Source organism: Sebastes fasciatus, chromosome 16 (assembly GCF_043250625.1).
Source record: "Sebastes fasciatus isolate fSebFas1 chromosome 16, fSebFas1.pri, whole genome shotgun sequence".
Classification (NCBI taxonomy): domain Eukaryota; kingdom Metazoa; phylum Chordata; class Actinopteri; order Perciformes; family Sebastidae; genus Sebastes; species Sebastes fasciatus.
Genome location: NC_133810.1, coordinates 29,604,023 through 29,623,107, shown reverse-complemented (window position 1 = coordinate 29,623,107; position 19,085 = coordinate 29,604,023). Strand labels below are relative to the sequence as shown.

Sequence of the window (19,085 nt, the reverse complement as noted above, 5' to 3'; positions counted from 1 at the left end):
GAAGGCTCTGGACATTGATTGGCTGTCTTAGCTGACACGCCTCTTCAGTGTCGCGTGGAGGTCAGGGACAATACCTATGGAGTGGCAGATGGCAGTGGTGGTTCCCATTTTTAAAGAGGACCGGTGTGCTCCAATTATCGGGGCAGCATGCTACTCAGCCTCCCCGGGAAAGGTTATTCTAAAGTGCTGGAAAGGAGACTCCGACCGATTGTCGAACCTGAGATTCAAGAGGAGCATTGCAGATTCCGTCCTAGATGAGGAGCAATGGACTAGCTCTTGGGGCTCTTGGAGGGGTCACAGCAGTTTGCATCCAGTCTGCATGTGTTTGTGGACTTGGAGAAGGCTCACGACCGTGTCTCCTGGAAGCCTCCCTTTAGAGGTTTTATAATAAACAGATTTATAAACCTAATAAAAAATATAATATGTTATATCTTAAGCATGTTAGTTTACATGTTAGTAGCACTATCGCATGTTATTTACTACTAAATGAAAATAGCATCAGCTGTGAGCTTTTAAAGTAATGTCCTATGATTATTAGCATTAACTGTAGGTGTGCAACAGCTGCTCCCGTCTGTACTTTAACTCACACACTCACTTATGTCTGTTTTTTTCAAAACAACAAAACCAGAGACAGCTGCCTCATCCACAATAAGGGGAGTCAGCTTTGAAAAAAACTAAAATAGTTGCTTTTCAGCCCCTCAGAGAAGCAAAAACGGCCTGATTTAGGAAACTTTTGTGAGCTATCAGCAGTAATGTGTTGATGAATATTTCTCACCTCAGCTTTCCCGTCCTGCTGTCAGCCCCGGAGGGGAAAGTATTAACGCTAATGAGAAAAAATAATGCACATGTTCTTAATATCATCTATAGTTAATGAAAATGCTCTGTACTAAGAAAGCCATTAATTGTGACCCATGCAGCGTCTCTAGCCTCGTCATACAATGAGGCTGAACTAAAAACTGTGTTCAATTTCCAAGGTACATTTAGCCATACAGTGTATCATTTTAAGTGGAAAGTACAAAATCATGCAGTCCCTGGAAAAATATAATTACTTCAACCGTGCACGCTGTGATGAACTGCATAAAGCAGATGATGTCACTGTAGCAGAACTACTCTGATACAACAAACACATAAGGTATTACAACTTTGTTTAAATGCCAATAACATAACAAACAAAATGCAAAAGTAAAACTTTCTAAAAGTCAACTGCATCAATGACACAACGTTTTGCTGTTATCATCAATGCACAAGATAAAGCACAGGTACAGCACGTACACAGGCAGTGTTGAGAATGAACTCACTTGACCCTGTTGAAGGTCAGCCTCCTCCTGAGAGAAGACACTTGCAGATAGCAGCCCTGCGACTCTGGACCACCATCATGACCCATTCATTAACTACAGTTTCACTGTCCCAAAGCCTGCTGGATGGAAAGCAGAGGACAGTGCTGGATCAACGCATACATCCTCTTCTTCTACTTCTTAAAGTCTCAGCAGTGGAATTTGTCGTTTTTTTTTCACTCTCTCTTTTGTTCCTCTTCCACCCTGATTTTTCTTTCTCCGAACCTCCTCCCTTACCCTTTCCTCCAACTATACCAACACCTATCCACCTCCTCCCTCTCCCCCCTTCCCTCCTTGCTATGCTTTGCTCTTTGCAAGTGACCCATTTCTTCTAGGCCGTCTATTTTACTCTGGTCCGCACCTGCTCACATTCTGCACCCTTGCATGTACACTGTTGTGGCGTCATCCAGCAGGCCACAGGAAAACACTGCATGCTTGCACAGGGTTATAATAGTTTGTCCAAATGAGGATTAATCCTGTGCCCCTATTAAGTTAAAAAGCTAGGAAATTCATTACAAATTAAAGCACTTGCTAAATATCAACTAATAATCACAAGTTCTGAGACCACTCATGTTACTAAATCCATTCCTCTTCACACACACATGCATTTAAATGCAAAGTAGCTAAAGTGGTACATACACACCTTGTTGCTGCAGAAAAAAACACTTCAAGAAGCACAGAAGAGCAGCTGTAAACACATTTGCATAGTCATAAATCATTAAGTTGCCTTCATTTCCACCAGAGGAGACCTTGAGGGCCGCCTTCCCATGAATACATGCATCGGGGCTCTAGGTGAAACTCAGTAGAACAATCTAAAAACAAAGTCTAAAACCGCTGGATTCACAAGCTTTCCCTTTTTAAAGCATTTATTTTAATTGAATATTACATATTTATGGCCGACCTTTAGACGGAACCAAGTAATTAAAAGCAATTAAAATTGAAAATTATTATCTTTGTAAAGGTAGAATTCATGGCTGAGCTGTATTGGATTGCATTAGATCTTAACATGAAGATATCCCAACATGAAGGTTTAGACATTAATGGGACCTCAGGTCAGGTATACAATACCAGCTCTGATGTCTTTTTGTTGTTTTATTTTTCCATTTTTTATTTTTTTTTATTTATTTCTATGTAGAATGTAACTCCCCCAAGGTGGCTGAATACTGAGGAGAGCCACTGAGGACATAACCACAGTGTCCTCAGTCAACACTGACTCCCAACAAAATGACATTCCCACACAACTAAACTGCATTCTCAATTACATTTTGAGGGAAACTTATTTTATCCGGATTATGGTCACACTGTTTGAAACAAGCGGTAAACTTTGTAAAATTGAAACAAAACCAAACCAAAAATGCAACAACACTACTTAGTTAGGTTTAGTAAAAACAAAAATCATGGTTTGGCTTAACAGGACAGCGGCTTTCTTGAAATATTATCCGTTTGCGACAATAATGTTTACGTTAGCAGAAAATCAGATGCTTATCAAGACGGTTTGTCCTTCTTACTTGTCTAGTGCTATGTTCCCCCAAAAAAACTAAACTGAATGACAGCGACCAACAAAATATACCTGCACAAAGAACAGGTTTATAGTGATCCCGGACGAGCCCCCAATTGTTACGTTCCCCAAAAAAACAAATCTAAATGACAGGGGTCGCTACTGGGAAACTAACAAAAATAAACTGCACACAGAAAATTATAATAAAAGGGTCCCTTTGGTTCTTAAAGGAAACTGTGAAACTATAACACCTCACAGCAGCCCACTAAATCTACCAAAGATGATAGACCAACGAAAAAGGTATCGGACCCAAATGAAATGTAAGTTGGGAGTCACTGAGGGGGGACGCAAAAGAGAAGTAAAGGCTGGTTAAAGATGTGCACACTCAAAATCAAAAACCCACAAAACCCACAGAATCACTAAAACACAATGTAAACACAGAGAGCCAACTGAAGGTGTTGAACCTCTGCAGACGCACAACCAACTGAGCAGGGTGCAGCCAACCTGATAGAGCCTCCCAGCCAGGCTGATTATCAGCAGCTGAGACTGATCACAGGTGCCACCAATGACTCCTGATGAGCAAGGCTCAGAGAAACCTGCAGCCCAGATCTGTCATGATCCCCCTGACCATAACACAGTGAAATAATCATTCATGGTTTTATCAAGCTGTAAACAGCCATGCAGCTCTGCACTGTGGTAAGGTGTCTGTTCTGAGGCTGTGATTCATGAGCACTGTCCTGCTGCATCTGGACATTACTGAACTAATTCATTTCATTTCACTGACTGAGTGAGAAAGAAATGGCTGAAAAAAACAGAGCTCAACTGGAAATTTTAAATTCACGTTTTTGAGAGACTGGTGTTTGACCCATGAGTAAATTAACAAAGATGGCGAAAGCCAAGTCCAATCACTCCACGCTGTGCTCCATGCTGACACATTAAGCTATGCTAAATGTAAAAAGGTGACTAGCATTTAAAGTACACAGACTGCCTTATTAACTTGTCAATGGTTTTATATCATACAGCCATATTCATAAATGTAAAACATGAATCCTTTGTATATGATATAACCTCTACTTTATAAATATTTTATATCACCTACTATCTTTTTCAATCATTTTCAACTATGGCTTTATCTCTGAATATCCTGCTGATTGGCTGCATTCAATGTGTCATCCCTTTTTACCTGTGTGTAATATCTTCATTCTCAAACTGCTGCTTTCTAGTTTGAAGACACTTTTTTTTTTTTTGTTTACTCATCCTTCTCCATTGCTTAATGCAATAGCAGCCATTTACCACTAGAGACCATCATTGGCTGCACAACGGATTTAAAAACTTGTTCTCTGGCCAATGGATATGATCCCTTTTAACAAGCCATGGCAAAGAGACAAGCAGATGGATGAAATATCAGCAAGTTGGACAGTGTTTATAGAAGCTTTGCAAATAGTTTCTCTGTTGGCTTCTGCGTTCTACACTGAATGTCCCCTTCACCACTAATCATGTTAGGGTCAACAGTCAACCTGCCAAGCAGTTAACCTTGGATACACTTCAAGATGTTGAATAATGTTCACCTTTGACCCTAAACATCACCAGAGTTCAGTTTATAAGTTCCTGCTGCTGCTTTACCTCGTGGGAATAGTTTAATTTCCAATTACATTTTTCAACTGCAGTGATTTACAGTGATCTTCGTATATGAAAGATTTGAACAGGTCTGTCACTGCTTCAGTTGTTTGTTTATTTTATGTCAACTGGCATTTATCTTATTTTTGCAAATTAAAGGAACATTTTAAAGAAAACTGACTTAAGGGCAGTTTTCCAATAAATATACATTTTTGGGAAAAATGCTAAGAAAGCCACATGCACTGCAACAACAATATTAGTATCATGTGTATATCAAGGAGTGTAGAAAAAGGATTACCTCAAATAAATAAAGTTTGTAACCTTTAATCACAAGGTTAGCGGTTCGATCCTCCTGTCCACATGTCGAAGTGTCCTCGAGCAAGACACTGAACTTCAAGTTTCTCCCTGCTCCTAATGCTTAGGGGGGTTTAAATGCAGAGGTTGAATTTCATGTATGTATAAAAATAAAATTAAAAAAACATTGTCTGACTCACGATCAACAGTTTAAAAAACAGTTTAAAATTGATGCAGCAGAACCACAAATATTATCTTTTTTATTCCATGTCCTTGTCAAAACCTGCTACCTACATTACCCACAATGCAACTCAATTGCCAACAGCTGGGTTAGAGATTTGGGTGTGTAATGCCAGTAGTGGCTAATGCAGCCTCTATAGCCTGCAGCAGAGATGAGCAGCGGGCCACAGAGGTCTGGTAAGCTCACTTCTGTCTAACTCCACACCTCCAGATTTTTTCATTTTCAATATATATATATATATACTGTTTATATGTAATAATATGTTATTGTTGAAGACCAGAAACGTCCCGAACACAGCAAATTAAGAAGAAAAGAGAAAATGCAGGCAGAGGGCTGCAGGTTCTCTGCAGATACAGACACCACCACACTTGTAGTGGCTCATAAGTGATGTTTGAGAGGGATTATTTTTCTATCAGTCTGTAAATTGTTTCTTAGAAAATTCCTGCATATTATACCTTCAATCTATACTTTAATCTGTGTCTCTGTAGAGCAGTGTGACTGGGTTGAGTGAAAAATAAATAAATAATAAAAACATTAATTATTTGGGGCAAGAAATCTTATGTCCAGTTCCAGGTTTGATAAAGGCTTAGATCATGCAGCTGAAAACTCTGGATAAAGCCAGTAGACCAGGAGTTAAAAAATGTTATCAAGATTTGCGGTAATGTGAGTTCAACAGGACATTTCATTCTGCAGTACTATGCAGTCACGCAACCCTTAACACAGCACAGAGCTGCATGGCTGCAGTTTGATAAAAACATGACAGGTTATTCTAGTGTACAGGAGTGTTACTTCCAGTTCAGTAGACATGGCCATTTAAAAAAACAAAACCAATCATTGGGGAATTGCTTATTGCTTCAGTATCCTGCCATGCTGAGAAGCCCAGTGACATTCAAATTATGTTGCTACATCCAACTAGTCCACATGTATTTTATTCCTTTCTGCACAGTTCTTGTCAGATATGCAGGCAGTTCAGTTATTTAAAAGTAACCATTTAAACACACAAACTGGGCAGACTGTACCGGGAATAAAGACAGGACTGTAGCTCTGTGTAGTATCTCCATTCAAAGTTTTATTTTTATAAAAGAACAAAAGACAAAAAAAACATTTGAGTTTCTGTACAAATATCGCTCTTTCACTCAAGCAGAGGACTATATGCATGGCCCTTTTAGTTAACCCCACCTCAAAATGAAAGCCTGACGTTGATCTCATGAGAGAGAGAACAGCTGAGCTGCAGAAGGACTTTCATATTTACATAAAGAAGTTTTAAGATGGGTACACAGTATGGTGTAGTCAATGCAAATCCAGAATCAAATGGAAACCAAAAAATATAGATTTATGAATTTACAGTTTGACCATTATATTGTATCTATAGGAGTATCATTTCAATAATATATAAGCTTTAAGGCAAAACAAATGTCAAAATTCTTCTTATAGTTTAGTATCTGTAACATGCATATAACCATCATTCTTCAGCTTTTATTGGTGGATTTCACACCTTGATTTCTTTTAACTTTACACTGTTTGCATGGTAGAAGCTCAGGAAGCCCCACTGCATTGATACTGGTGCTTATGTCCAGTTAGAATGGACATCAAGGGAGATATGAGCCTGTTCATTTTGCTACAGAAGGTAAGACTATCAGTGAAAATACGACGCAGACTGCTTCAGTGATAATGCCACAACACAAATAAAAAAACAGAGCTGAGAGATAAGTTCAAACCCATTTTACTCTCTCACCTCCGCACAGCTGGCCAATCACGGCGTGAAGTGGGTGTGAATGCTGGATTGTCCGTTTCGGAAAGTTACAGAAATGGTTGGACACAGCCCCCCTTAATTGAACATAGGAAAGGTGTGGGGGAGCTAACAAACCATCTGACAAGCAGTTCTGATGGAGTATACTAGCCCATTAACGGAGCCGTTAAGACAAGTTCTAACTCACACAGGATCCGCCCTCTACTGGACTCTGGGTACTACTCTCCTCCAATCAAACGCACACGTTCACCCACTGAGATTTGCATAAACGTAGCCGGACAATCAGGACGTGCCTACAAAATACGTGCGTCCCACAGTACTCAGTAGTGCCTAGTATCCATTTCTCTTCAGCGATCGGCAGTAACCCATTGAGTGCTTCGGCGCAGGCCGCAGAGAGCGGTGTTCAGCAGCCACCAGCCCTGCCCGGCTTGCTGAGTGCTGCCTTCAAGATTGGACACCAGCAGCGGTGCTTTCACTCTCAACGCTTCGATGAGAACGGGGCGTCTGAGTCCACTCCCGAGCGTTGTTGCAGCTGCAGCGAGGACTCCGACAGAGTTGACCTCATGCTCCGGCCGTCATCGTATAGTGAAGCATCACACTGAAGCACCGAAAGTGAACCCCGCGCTGCCAGCGTCAAATCTTGGGAGCTGGTAACTGCTGAACACCGCTCTACGCGGCCTGCACCGAGCCGCTCGAAGCAAGCGTTGTGAAGATCCTTTCACGTGAAAAGGCTCGGATACGTCGAGGTTCTAGAAGCGGCGACTCTATCCGTGGAGCAAATCGCCATCCGCTGAAGAGAAAAGGATGTCTGACAGTGGTGGATGCTGCCTTATACACTGTGGGGTCTGCACATATTCGGGTAGGCGCATCCTGATTGGTTATGTTTGTGCAAAGTTCAGTGGGCGAATGGGTGCTTGTGATTGGAGGAGAGTATTACCCATAGAGTCCTGTAAACGGTGGAGCCTTCTGTTTCATTACAGTAATGTCTTCAGGTTATCTGGGGATAAAGGGCACCTTGTCTCCTCATGTCTGCTGCTGACCTGTTCTAGTTCAGTCCACGCAATCACTTTGCCAATCTACAGTCTATGGAACAGCTCCAGGTTTTTATTGGCTATATGGAAAACAGCTGATTATGTTCCTCAATATTGATTGGAATGCTCTTAACCCCAAGAGCATACGTAAAAGGTAAACTTCAGTGTATGTAGTTGAATGTTGGTGGCAAATACTTTCCGACAGACCAGTGATCACTTATCTTAAGGTGTGCTATAGGTGCAAGTTTGGACGAACACTCCAGTCAGAGAGGTGTGTCCGCTGGTGCTTTAATAGTATAATAATCACACCAAGATTAACTGATAATAGGGATATCTGAATTGTACGTATAAGTCATTGTAGCTTTGGCTTTGAACACAACAGTGAGAAAGCTCCGTCCTTGGATCATGGTTATATATAATTTCCCCCCAACATGCAAATAACTAGAATTAAGTACAGTGTCATGGGAGAAAAGCGAGAAGCTGGTGTGTGACTCACAAGACAAGTTGAAAGAGGAAAAAGGGATAAGAAGCAGATTATGCACTGAATGGAAGGCATGTGATTGAAGAATGAGGAATAGAGAAGGATCAGCTTTGTCCTCTCTGCTGAAGGGAGATGAGGCACAAGGGCAGGATTCATTCTGTCCATGCGTCTGTCTGTCTGTCTGTCTGTTGGCTATGGCTGGTATGCAGTAGGTCAGATATAAATGGAGCTCTCCCCCTGAACCCCGAATCCTTGTGAAAGACAACTAATTTGCAATGTGTTGTACTTTCAATAGTACAATGAGCATTTGTATGACTAAAGGCACTCTTTAGAGATCATTATTTAAGTTCCAAGTGTATTAAGAGTGCCGAAGGTAATTTTCTCTATATATAAATGATTCAATGAGTCATATAAAACTCATTTAACTTCAAAACGAAAATTTTGAAGTTCTTACTAACTTATTTCTAAAGAAAAAACATCTCGTATAGCATCACATTCATACAGTTTTTCATTCATGGATTAAAAAAGAATATATATTACACATAAAACGAAACAAATGTGGCACTTTCTCAGTAGGGCCTCTACTTAACCCTGTAACAATCTTCAAAAAATATAAGTGCTCCATGATCCTGAAAATTCCCCCCAAAAAACGCTTCTCTGAATTCTCCTTGAACCATGACATGGTATAAATAGTATGAACATGAAGTGTCCTCTATGAATCCACATTAAATTACTGAAAATGGGGAATGTGCACATCTACGCATCTGTCGGCACGGAGGAAGCATCGACGAAGGGATTCACTATCATTTATGTCCATATTACAGCGTGTGACAACATGTATGGATGGATATATGAAGCGTCCACATAAAGTCTGTTTATACAATCTGAGCCATTCATCTTGTTTATATACCAACCAGTTCTCATCCCAGCTCGTCATAGACTGATGCTTCGTCAGACCCCTCCGTGTCACTTTACGGTCGCAGTAAACACGTGCTTAACGAGTCCTTGGCGTCACTTTACGGTCGCAGTAAACACGTGCTTAACGAGTCCTTGGCGTCACTTTACGGTCGCAGTAAACACGTGCTTAACGAGTCCTCGGCGTCACTTTTCGGTCGCAGTAAGCACGTGCTTAACGAGTCCTCGGCATCACTAATCAGTTGCAGTAAACACGTGCTTAACGAGTCCTCGGCGTCACTTTTCGGTCGCAGTAAACACGTGCTTAACGAGTCCTCGGCGTCACTTTTCGGTCGCAGTAAACACGTGCTTAACGAGTCCTCGGCGTCACTTTTCGGTCGCAGTAAACACGTGCTTAACGAGTCCTCGGCATCACTAATCAGTTGCAGTAAACACGTGCTTAACAAGTCCTCAGCGTCACTTTTCGGTCGCAGTAAGCACGTGCTTAACAAGTCCTCAGCGTCACTTTTCGGTCGCAGTAAGCACGTGCTTAATGAGTCCTGTGCGTCACTTTTCGGTCGCAGTAAACACGTGCTTAATGAGTCCTCAGCGCCACTTATCGGTCGCAGTAAACACGTTTTTAACAAGTACTCTGCGTCACTTTGTGGTTGCAGTAACACGTGCTTAACGAATCCTCAGCATCACTAATCAGTTGCAGTAAACACGTGCTTAACGCGTCCTCGGCGTCACTTTTCGGTCGCAGTAAACACGTGGTTAACGAGTCCTCGGCATCACTTTTCGGTCGCAGTAAACACGTGCTTAATGTTGTGAAGTAAACAAAAAACGTGCATAGGTTCAGGCAAGAAAACCACTATAGTTAAGGTTCGGAAAAAAACAACATGGTTGTCTACTACGTTTGTACAGTGAACATGATACTGAACGTTGTTAACGGGGGAATATGAACGAACATCTGATTGTAACGTGACACACGGGAAACAAACAGCGGTGTCCTGGATGAAAGCCTTGTGTTTGTTGGACCCATCCACGTCCACTCCCACCTGCCCTGTGTGTGTCTTTTCGTTCTTAAAGCTACGTCACTGACTCCCGGCGCACTTTCCCTGAGCGTTTAATGTTGACGCGGATGGGTTTACATTGTAGTTGTAGTAAGTGATGGTATTTGACGCCCTGGGAATGAGAACGGGCTGTATATATACTATAACGACCTCCAGGTAAACTACTTTCATCAGTTCAGTCATAGGTGCAGGGTGTTTTCATTTCACACAACAGGTGTAAAGTGGTGTACTGTATGAAGGTGTTCAAGTTTGTTCCTTTTTCCCATTCCCCCTATGAACTACTAGAACTTCTTCAGTTGTATCTGTGAGCAGTCTTCTGCAAAAAGAATGAAGTGGCCATGTAATGTAATCATTTTATCCTCATCCCATTCACTCAACTGCTACTTCAGTTTCAACACCGACTTGTCTTTCATAATCACAGTCCATAAAACAGTATCACAGATGTTGCTCAGGAGTGTCATTAAACAACGCCAGAAGAAGCCTGTCCCTATATTGGTAGTGTAGAGCAGAGATTCTCAAAGAGTTAAACTGCTCAAAGTATGCGTCGGATTGTGAATGGTGAGAATATATCTAGATAATATAATTGGGTCTTTATCAGAGTCTCCTCTCTTGGGTTCAGCTAGTTGCTGTGTCCTGAGGCTGCCTTGGCCTTTTTTCTCTGTGTGATTACATCTACACAGTCTGAAAGGCCTTGGTTTGGGCGGGGATCATAACAGGAGTGGCCCCCATGCGGCTCAGGTTTCCAGGACTCAGTTTAGAGGGAGAGCTGGGCTTGCAGTTGGAGGTAGATGTGGAGGTTAGTGTTGAACGGGGCTCAGGAGTCTTGGGAACTGACTGAGTGTAGGCAGGAGGAGCCTGAGGGAAGGAGGAGGTCGGGCAGTTCTCCTTGAGGGCCGCCACGGCGGGAACGCAGGCTCGTTGGCCTCGGAGCCCCATGTTGTGCACCATGGACTGAGTGGAGGAGGTGCCCGAGCGAGAGCTGCCAGAATGGGACGAGAGGGAGTTGGGCTTCACCAGTTTGGCTTTGGGAGCCTCTGCATCCTCCCTGAAATGAGGACATGGTTGCATGACTTCACAGAGTGCCTTCAACAGCTCAAATAAACATGTGGACAAATTATAACTAACACTGCGCAGATAAAGTTAAATGTTAGTCTTGAACTTTATCCAGTAAACACAAACACAATCTCAAGTTGTGTGTTTACTACTTAGTTGGAGACTAACCCTATTTCTTGTTCTGTCACTGGCTACATTATTGATGGGGAGCTATCCCCACCAGCCTGCATTATTCATCCTCACACTTACTAATTGCCAAAAGTATGATTGCTTAGTCTTGTGTTAAAACATACAAATAACTAAGTGAAGAGAAAAAAATTAAACTGTTGTTAAACTGTTCATGCAGTCATTTAGGGAATCATCTCTATGAAGATCTGGTCTCCTGCTGTTGGAGCATTGTTGGAATCAGAGGGAGGAGTCCTACAGTTCACTGCTTCAGATGCTGCTTTGATGATATTAGTGCTAATTGAGTTGGCAGTCTGAGACAAGGACTCACTTCTGAAGACGGTATTGTATATAGCAACACACAGTTTACAGTCAGTCTACGTAATAACAACGCGTTAACGCAAATTTGTTTTAAGGCCACTAATTTCTTTAACCCATTAACGCAACTTAAAATTATTAGGTGGTGTTAAATACTTGAGAAATCTTCCTTTAAGTTACATTTTGAACAAATCAAAAAATGTGCAATTAATTTGCAATTAATCGTGATTAAATATTTGAATTGACAGCCCGACAAGTTTCCTTTCTTTATCATGAAACTGTAAGAGTTCAGGCTGGGGATATGAATGCATTATGGCTGGCAGAGAAAGTTTCTCTCTCATTATGTACCTGATTTCATTCGGGGTCTCTTCTTCTTCATATTTCTTCATCTCTTTTTTGCGGAACACCAACCAGATGATGAGGATGATGAGGAGGACTCCGAAGGACACGCCGACCACTGCGCCTGCGACCACACCCATTCCCCTTACATCTACACACACATGTGAACACACACAAAGAGTTGTGTAAGAAAGCTTAAAAATCATTTGTGTGATTTCCGATGCTGTGAGAAAAATGTGTGACAAGCTGGCCTCCACTTTTGAATCAAAAGTTGCAGATTTTTTCAATTCAGTGTTCAGCGGTTCAGGGTTTTTCCACTCACAGTGCATCTTGACCTCCACTGTGCAGCTCTCGTCTCCCACATCGTTGCTGGCGGTGCATTTGTAGACTCCGGTGTTGTCCTTGGTCAAGTTCTTCAATGTCACAATCTCTGGGTTTTTCAAATCTGATAGTAGCAAGATAGAAAAAAAATATATTTTTATAGTCACCTTCTGAAGTTATATATGCTACTGTATGCTTATAAGAGTGGTCAAAAAAAGCAGAAATTGAAGAATTGGAGTAGACAGAAGCTCTAGCTTATGGCAGCAGACTGCCAGAAAAAGCAATAAAGTCAAAGAGCTGAAATATGGCCACACAGTCCTGCATTTCTTGAACTGAATCCCTGTCGTATTTTGCTTACTAAGCTGATAAAGAGAAACACTGAGGTGACACATTGCTTAGTCTCCTTTATTTTCTTTTTGGCTATAGAAACTTGTTTGTATATTTTTTATATTTTAAACTTTGTATTGGTATCAAAGTAAAAACCTAGGTCTAACTGACAGACATACACATACTCCAGTGTGTGAGTAGACTTACCTATCAGGGCCAGTGAAGGCAGCTTGCCAATATACTTGCCCTTGTCCAGTACTCTCTCCCATTTGTAGCGCATGGGATCGGAGCCATCGGCAGACTTGCAGCTCATCTTAACGTCAGCGCCCTCCAACAGTTTGCCCTCCATCCAGCACCGCGGCTTGGACGGCTTTACTGCAGATAGACAATCGGATAAACGAGCTGATATCCTGACACGTCGTTTCCTCATCCACTTTTTCCCCCAAAAAAGATTTGTGCTTTTCGTTTGGCTATAGCATTAGAGGCTGAATATATAATCAGAGGGGATTTTCCTACTGTACACATGTGGAATTGAGTTGAAAAGATTTCCGTTGCAATACATCCTTATGTATAAAGTATATGTAGAACACTAGATTTAGACTTGGCCACCGGTTCATAATGGCAGGGGTCTGCAACCTGCTGCTCTTTAGCTCCTCTCCAGTGGCTCCCTGTGGATTTATAAAAATGGAAATGAATAACTGTTCTTTGTTCACATTTGCATTTTCATTTATCATTGTTGTAGGTCTATGGTACGACGGTACGACGGAGTATTATGGCCACATTGAGGAAAAAAAATAAATCTGAGATTTCGAGAATAAAGTCATAACTTTACGAGAAAAAAATAAAATAACACGTAAAATTATTACTTATTTCTCTGAAACTTATGACTTTATTCTCGAAATCTCAGATTTATTTTTTTTCCTCAATGTGGCCCTAATTTTATTCTCATAATGTTATGATTTTTTTCTCGTAATATTATGACTTTATTCTTGTAATAATATGACTTTATTCTCATAATATTATGACTTTATTCTCGTAACAATATGACTTTATTCTCGTAATATTATTACTTTATTCTCATAACAATATGACTTTATTCCCGTAATAATATGACTTTATTCTCGTAATATTATTACTTTATTCTCATTATATTACGACTTTCTTTCTCATAATATCATGACTTTATTCTGGAAATCTCAGATTTTTTTTCCCTCAATGTGGCCCTTATACTCCGTAGTACATTTGCTCTTTGGCCCTCACTGCATTAGACTTACATACTATACACTTAGACTATAAACTGTGTTACCTTCATCACAATGCTCAAATGTCTTGCGGCTCCAGACAGGTTTTTTTTGTCTAAAACGGCTCTTTTGATAGTAAAGGTTGCTGACCCCTGATAATGGGAACATAAAGAAGCGTCTCAACGTGTAGAATCCTCAGTCTATCAGAATACCACAGTGTGCTGCACTACATTTAATGACACCTCTAAAGCTATAAGAGCTTTGGGGTTACATGACACTTCCAGTTGTGTTCTCATGAGTTCTCCCTCTGTCTGTGTTTTCCTCTTATTCACCCTAAGTGCTGTCTGCCACTTACCCAGCACTATGAGGTTGATGGTGCTCCAGTGGTATTGTGCACCAGTCTTGACTTTGCAGCTGTACTCTCCTGAGTCTGTTAGAGACAAGTCACTGATCAGCAGAGTGGCGTCCCCTTTTAAGTACTCTCCAGCGAAAGCCACGCGGCTACGTACTGCTTCATTGGGGTCAAAAACCCGTCCGGCAAAGAAGGTGATCACCTGGTGGGGGAGGTGAAATAGGTGGGTGGGTTTGTGATGGGAGTAAACAAGGTAAGATATATACAGTGAGTGCAACAATATGGAGGTTCTCTATAACAACTAGCCATTCTATTTTTACAGAAGGCCAGCGAGGACATAGGTAAGACGTTGTTATCTACGTCCGTTATTATTATTATATTATTACGTCTGTTTTAATTTTACATACACATAAAGACCCAAAATACACACACAGGATCTGTGCATGTGTGGAGAGATGTCAGAGTGATGGGCACATTGCCCAAGCAGTTAGGGGTTTGGTGCAACTCTCCAGCTCCACGACTGAGCTACTCCCGACCCTAATGTAATATCATAATAATACATTTTTATTTGGTAGGCGGGCTGTGGTGTCTAATCCTTAGCCGGTCTGGATCAGTGTGGTTAGGTTGAGATGGTGTCACGACAGGGTCGTACATACATCGGGCTCCACCCACTGTACCCATAGAGTCCAGTAGAGGGCAGAGCCTGTGTGAGTTAGAACGAAGGTTCCCATATTGTAACCCTAACGAATGAATTAGCTTGTTATCTAGTGTGTTCCATCCTCAATAAACATTTAAACTCTTGCATGGAGAGACACTCACCACTCTCTGCCTGTTGGTTGGCCTGAGAAACAGCCACTCGATGTCAAGAGTGGGGTCATCACCCAACCAGAACTGATGGTGGCAGGGCAGCGTCGCGTTGTCTCCGACAACCCTCTTCATCTCCGTCTGGGCGCCTGTTGTCAGCATACCCAGCACAACTGGAGAGAGAAAGACCAATCCAAGCGGATTCTTCACTGCATCAGACATGAAATATGAAAGTACAGTTCCAAGTATAAATAAGAAAACAAACAGAAGGTTTTAAATCAAACTCCAGTCACCAAACAGCTACTTTTCTGTGAATGTGATTGGAGGAAATTTCTCCCACAGACGCAGACACACAACCCCGCAGTCTGACGCAGGTTACACTGATAAAAAGCCCCCCAACATAAAAGGGATACATGGTACAATGGGTAAGATCCAGAGGGGATATCGGCTTACCAACCGCAGCAGTACACAGAGCGATACTGGCACTGCTGACTGGGGTGGAATTACCAAGAGGCTGAGGATGAAAGCCTGAGCTTCCCATTGTTTCCTCTTTTATTTATTTATCCTTCCTTGGACACTGATCAACTGTATGGACTGTGATGTGCTGGCTGGACACATTTGTGTTAGAGCGATGATAGAACAGGGACATGTGTGTGTGTGTGTTGACGGCCGCAAAGTGTGTGCATGTGCTTGAGTTTAAATTGATACTGCTATTGTGTGTGTGTGTGTCTCCAGAATCTGTGCATAATTGAGATTGAGTTTCTGTCTTTACTCTGTATGTGTGTTAGCTGAAGTTAATGCTTTGTATGTCTGTATCAACAGGCATGTGTGTGGTGGTGTTTGAGCATGTGCATGCATATGGAGTCAGATCAGTCTCAGTATTAATGAATTCACACAGAACGATTCACAAATGTATTTTGTGATAAAACTGCCAATATTAGAAATCTACACGGTTGATTTATCGACTCCAAAATTCCCAGAAGTGAATTCAATGATGAAAAAACAAACGTATGTTTTTGTTTTTGATGAAAATTGCAAATACCTTCAAATACATATATTTGTGGTTTTCTATTGCATTTATTTAAAATAAGAAATATTTGTGTGTGCATCAGAAATATATTTCAGTCAGGACCACTTTAGTCAAAGAACTTATTCCAGTTGCAGTAACGTATACAGTATATTTGGCGGTATGGCTCTGCTCTGGGACCTCCTTGCCCATCCACGCGCATACGTGGATCCACGAGCCTACGTGGTAGCATAAGGCAAGGAGAGCACACCTCCTTGCCCTTCCACGTGCATACATGGAAAGCCAAAGGCAGGGAGAGCAGCAGCAAAGACCCCCCTGGGTGCAGAACAGAGCTGGCATCAATGACAACAGAAATGACATTGATTAAGTCAGAAACAGTTAGGGGTGGGCGATACATCGAATATAGTCGCTGTATCACGGCTTGTCCCTCGCGCGGTATATAAAATGACTATATAGTGAACATGTGTTTTTTTTTTCTTTACATTTATATACAATGATAAAAAAAAATTGTGTGCATTGAACAATATTCTTGTGGAGTCATTTATATATGATGCATTCATTAATATTGAGACTGATCTGACTTCATACATGCAAGACATCTATAACTATGTCCATTAGCTGTAGAATGTATACAGGTAAGATACAAAGAAGCACGCGTGTCGAATGAGCTATATGTGTGTGCATGAATATGAAAACAATGTGTTTGTTTCTGTGTAAGTGTGCGTGCGTGCATGTGGCACACGTGCAGGCACACTCCTGTGTGCGATTATCGCCACAAAATGTCCGCAGCCTGTTGGTAAAAGTGGCGTGGAGAGCTTTGTTTTGTGAAGAAGCCCTGGGGTGAGTTGTGCTCCAGTAAACTCCCTCCTGCTCCTCCCTGTAGACTTCTCAGTGGACCAATTATAGTGGCAGTGGGAGGCCAGCGGGACGCAGAGGGCCCAGTTACCCTTCAAACCATTGTAAGTCACAGCGCCTTCCTGCCCGCTTGCTCATATGCAAGTCAGCACATCGATTGAGCTCTGAGGCGGGTACCACAGAACACTCTGATCTTAGGAAGAATAACATCCTCCAAGACCATTTTTCCTTGATCTTCTAATAGTTTATTTCTTCATCCTGTTGGTGGTGCATTCTTTTATGAAAAGAAGTGTATTCTCTTTCATGCATGCATTATATTTCAGTTCTGATTTGGGGTCGGTTTTATGCTTAAGAATTACATACATATTTCAGGGTTGTACCTGCACAAACATTGTTATTCTATGACTCTAAAGCCATAGATAAATGTCTGCTTTACCGCCATTAAAAGTTATTTTTGGTACTGATTTGAATGCATCTATTGGTTAGAGAGTGTTTTATTCCGTTGTTTATGTACATTTGCAAACAGACATGGTTCTGAGAGAACTATTCTCATCTAAGACACAAGTATAAAAATATCAATAATGTCTTTGTGCTGCCTCATTTGAATGATTCCCCCACCTCTTGCACCTATCCTCTGTAGAAGAAAAAAGCAATACCTAAAGCTTTATTTTATCTTGTGTTGTCTTTGTGCACTTTGATTAATACTCACAATCTAATCTGACCAAATCCACACATAACTGGAACAACCTGATCTCATGGGATATAGCTTATAAATAGCACACCACTTTAAGGACATTCTGCGTGTCTTTCTCGAATACCCCTAATGCTGACTGGATAAAATAGTGTTGTGTGATTGTACAGCTGATTGTAACGTGACGCACGGGACACGAACAGCGTCTGTCAACACATACTCTCTGTACTGTAAAGCAGATTGCACCACGGACTCACCTGCAGCATATCAACCAACAATATTCTGTGTCAGCCAAGATCTGGCAACCTGCCCACTCAGCACGCTGCAGAGAGCATTGCTACACTGCACCACACTGCACAGGATGATGAGGGACAGAAAGGAAATGTCATAATTTCATGACCCAAAATGGAAAACAGACACAACCAAAATTAGAAGGCACTAGACAGAGCACAAGCCTCTGCTAACACTAACCTACTGCACTATTGGTGCAGAGCTCAAACTCTCCCGTCAGCACACAAAATGCAGTTAAGGCCAAAAATAAAAAAAAGTTGTCTTTCTACTAAATTTCAGCGAAATCCACTTTTAACTTTTTGAGATACCTTGGCATGAAAAGATGACTTCTAGCAAACTGTCTGAGAAAAAGAAAAGAAAGAGTGAGCAGTGAGAAAGAAAAGCGATGGCGATGAAAGAATTACTGCACGTGTCGTTTTCATTTCCAACATTTGCTCAAATAACCTCCAAAGAATGATGCCATGCATGTTTTTTTGTTTTAATAATTAGTTGTGAATGTTTGCCAGTTTACAGAGACTTAGTCTGACAAGCAGTGAATAATGCATGTATATGTTATGTTATCTGACGTCTCGCCGCCCTGCTGCTGTACCTGTTTCTCTGCACATTAGCTGCTCTCTGAGGCATGCAATCATTTCACTGCAGCCCTGAACACTTGATGAGGAACAGGGGAACCGGCACTCACAATGAATCATCTTTTATGTCTTTTCGCGACGACTGCAATCGCTTTGGCCTGTGAGAATGAAACACTTCCCGGCTTAATGCATTACCTGTGCAACAATAGCAAACTATACAGATACATTGTTGTAGTCTAGGGATTGCAAGATGCTAAACAGGGAAATAAAACAAGTTAATATCATTCATACCGTGTACTGTAAGTTGTTATGGGAATCTCTCAAGCTTACGGTCTGATCGTACTTCCACTACCTCTGCTTTCAAAAGGTGTTTAATCTCTGCTGATCTCTACACATTTCACGGTGACTTACAGAATCCATTAATGCCGCACAAACAGACTCAGGCATGCATTCAGTTTTCTTGAGGCATTTCAAAACTCGACATGTATATCTCATCATTATGATATTTCATTCAAT

At 41.4% G+C, this 19,085-nt stretch overlaps 1 protein-coding gene across 3 annotated transcripts in view; it reads right to left on the bottom strand.

Moving 5' to 3' along the window:
- Positions 1-6,031: 6,031 nt before the first annotated feature.
- Positions 6,032-19,085, bottom strand: part of LOC141752541 (CXADR-like membrane protein) — a 42,712-nt gene continuing 29,658 nt past the window's right edge. The window contains exons 2-8 of one of the 3 annotated variants that reach the window (XM_074610553.1): positions 15,149-15,306; positions 14,333-14,531; positions 12,944-13,111; positions 12,411-12,533; positions 12,098-12,239; positions 9,307-11,258; positions 6,032-9,215 (exon numbers count right to left, since the gene is read on the bottom strand). In XM_074610553.1, the coding sequence (XP_074466654.1) occupies positions 10,886-11,258; positions 12,098-12,239; positions 12,411-12,533; positions 12,944-13,111; positions 14,333-14,531; positions 15,149-15,306 (1,163 nt within the window). In that variant the 3' untranslated portion in view covers positions 6,032-9,215; positions 9,307-10,885. The remainder of the gene's footprint in view (positions 9,216-9,306; positions 11,259-12,097; positions 12,240-12,410; positions 12,534-12,943; positions 13,112-14,332; positions 14,532-15,148; positions 15,307-19,085) is intronic. The other 2 variants (XM_074610554.1, XM_074610555.1) reach the window with 2 other exon arrangements.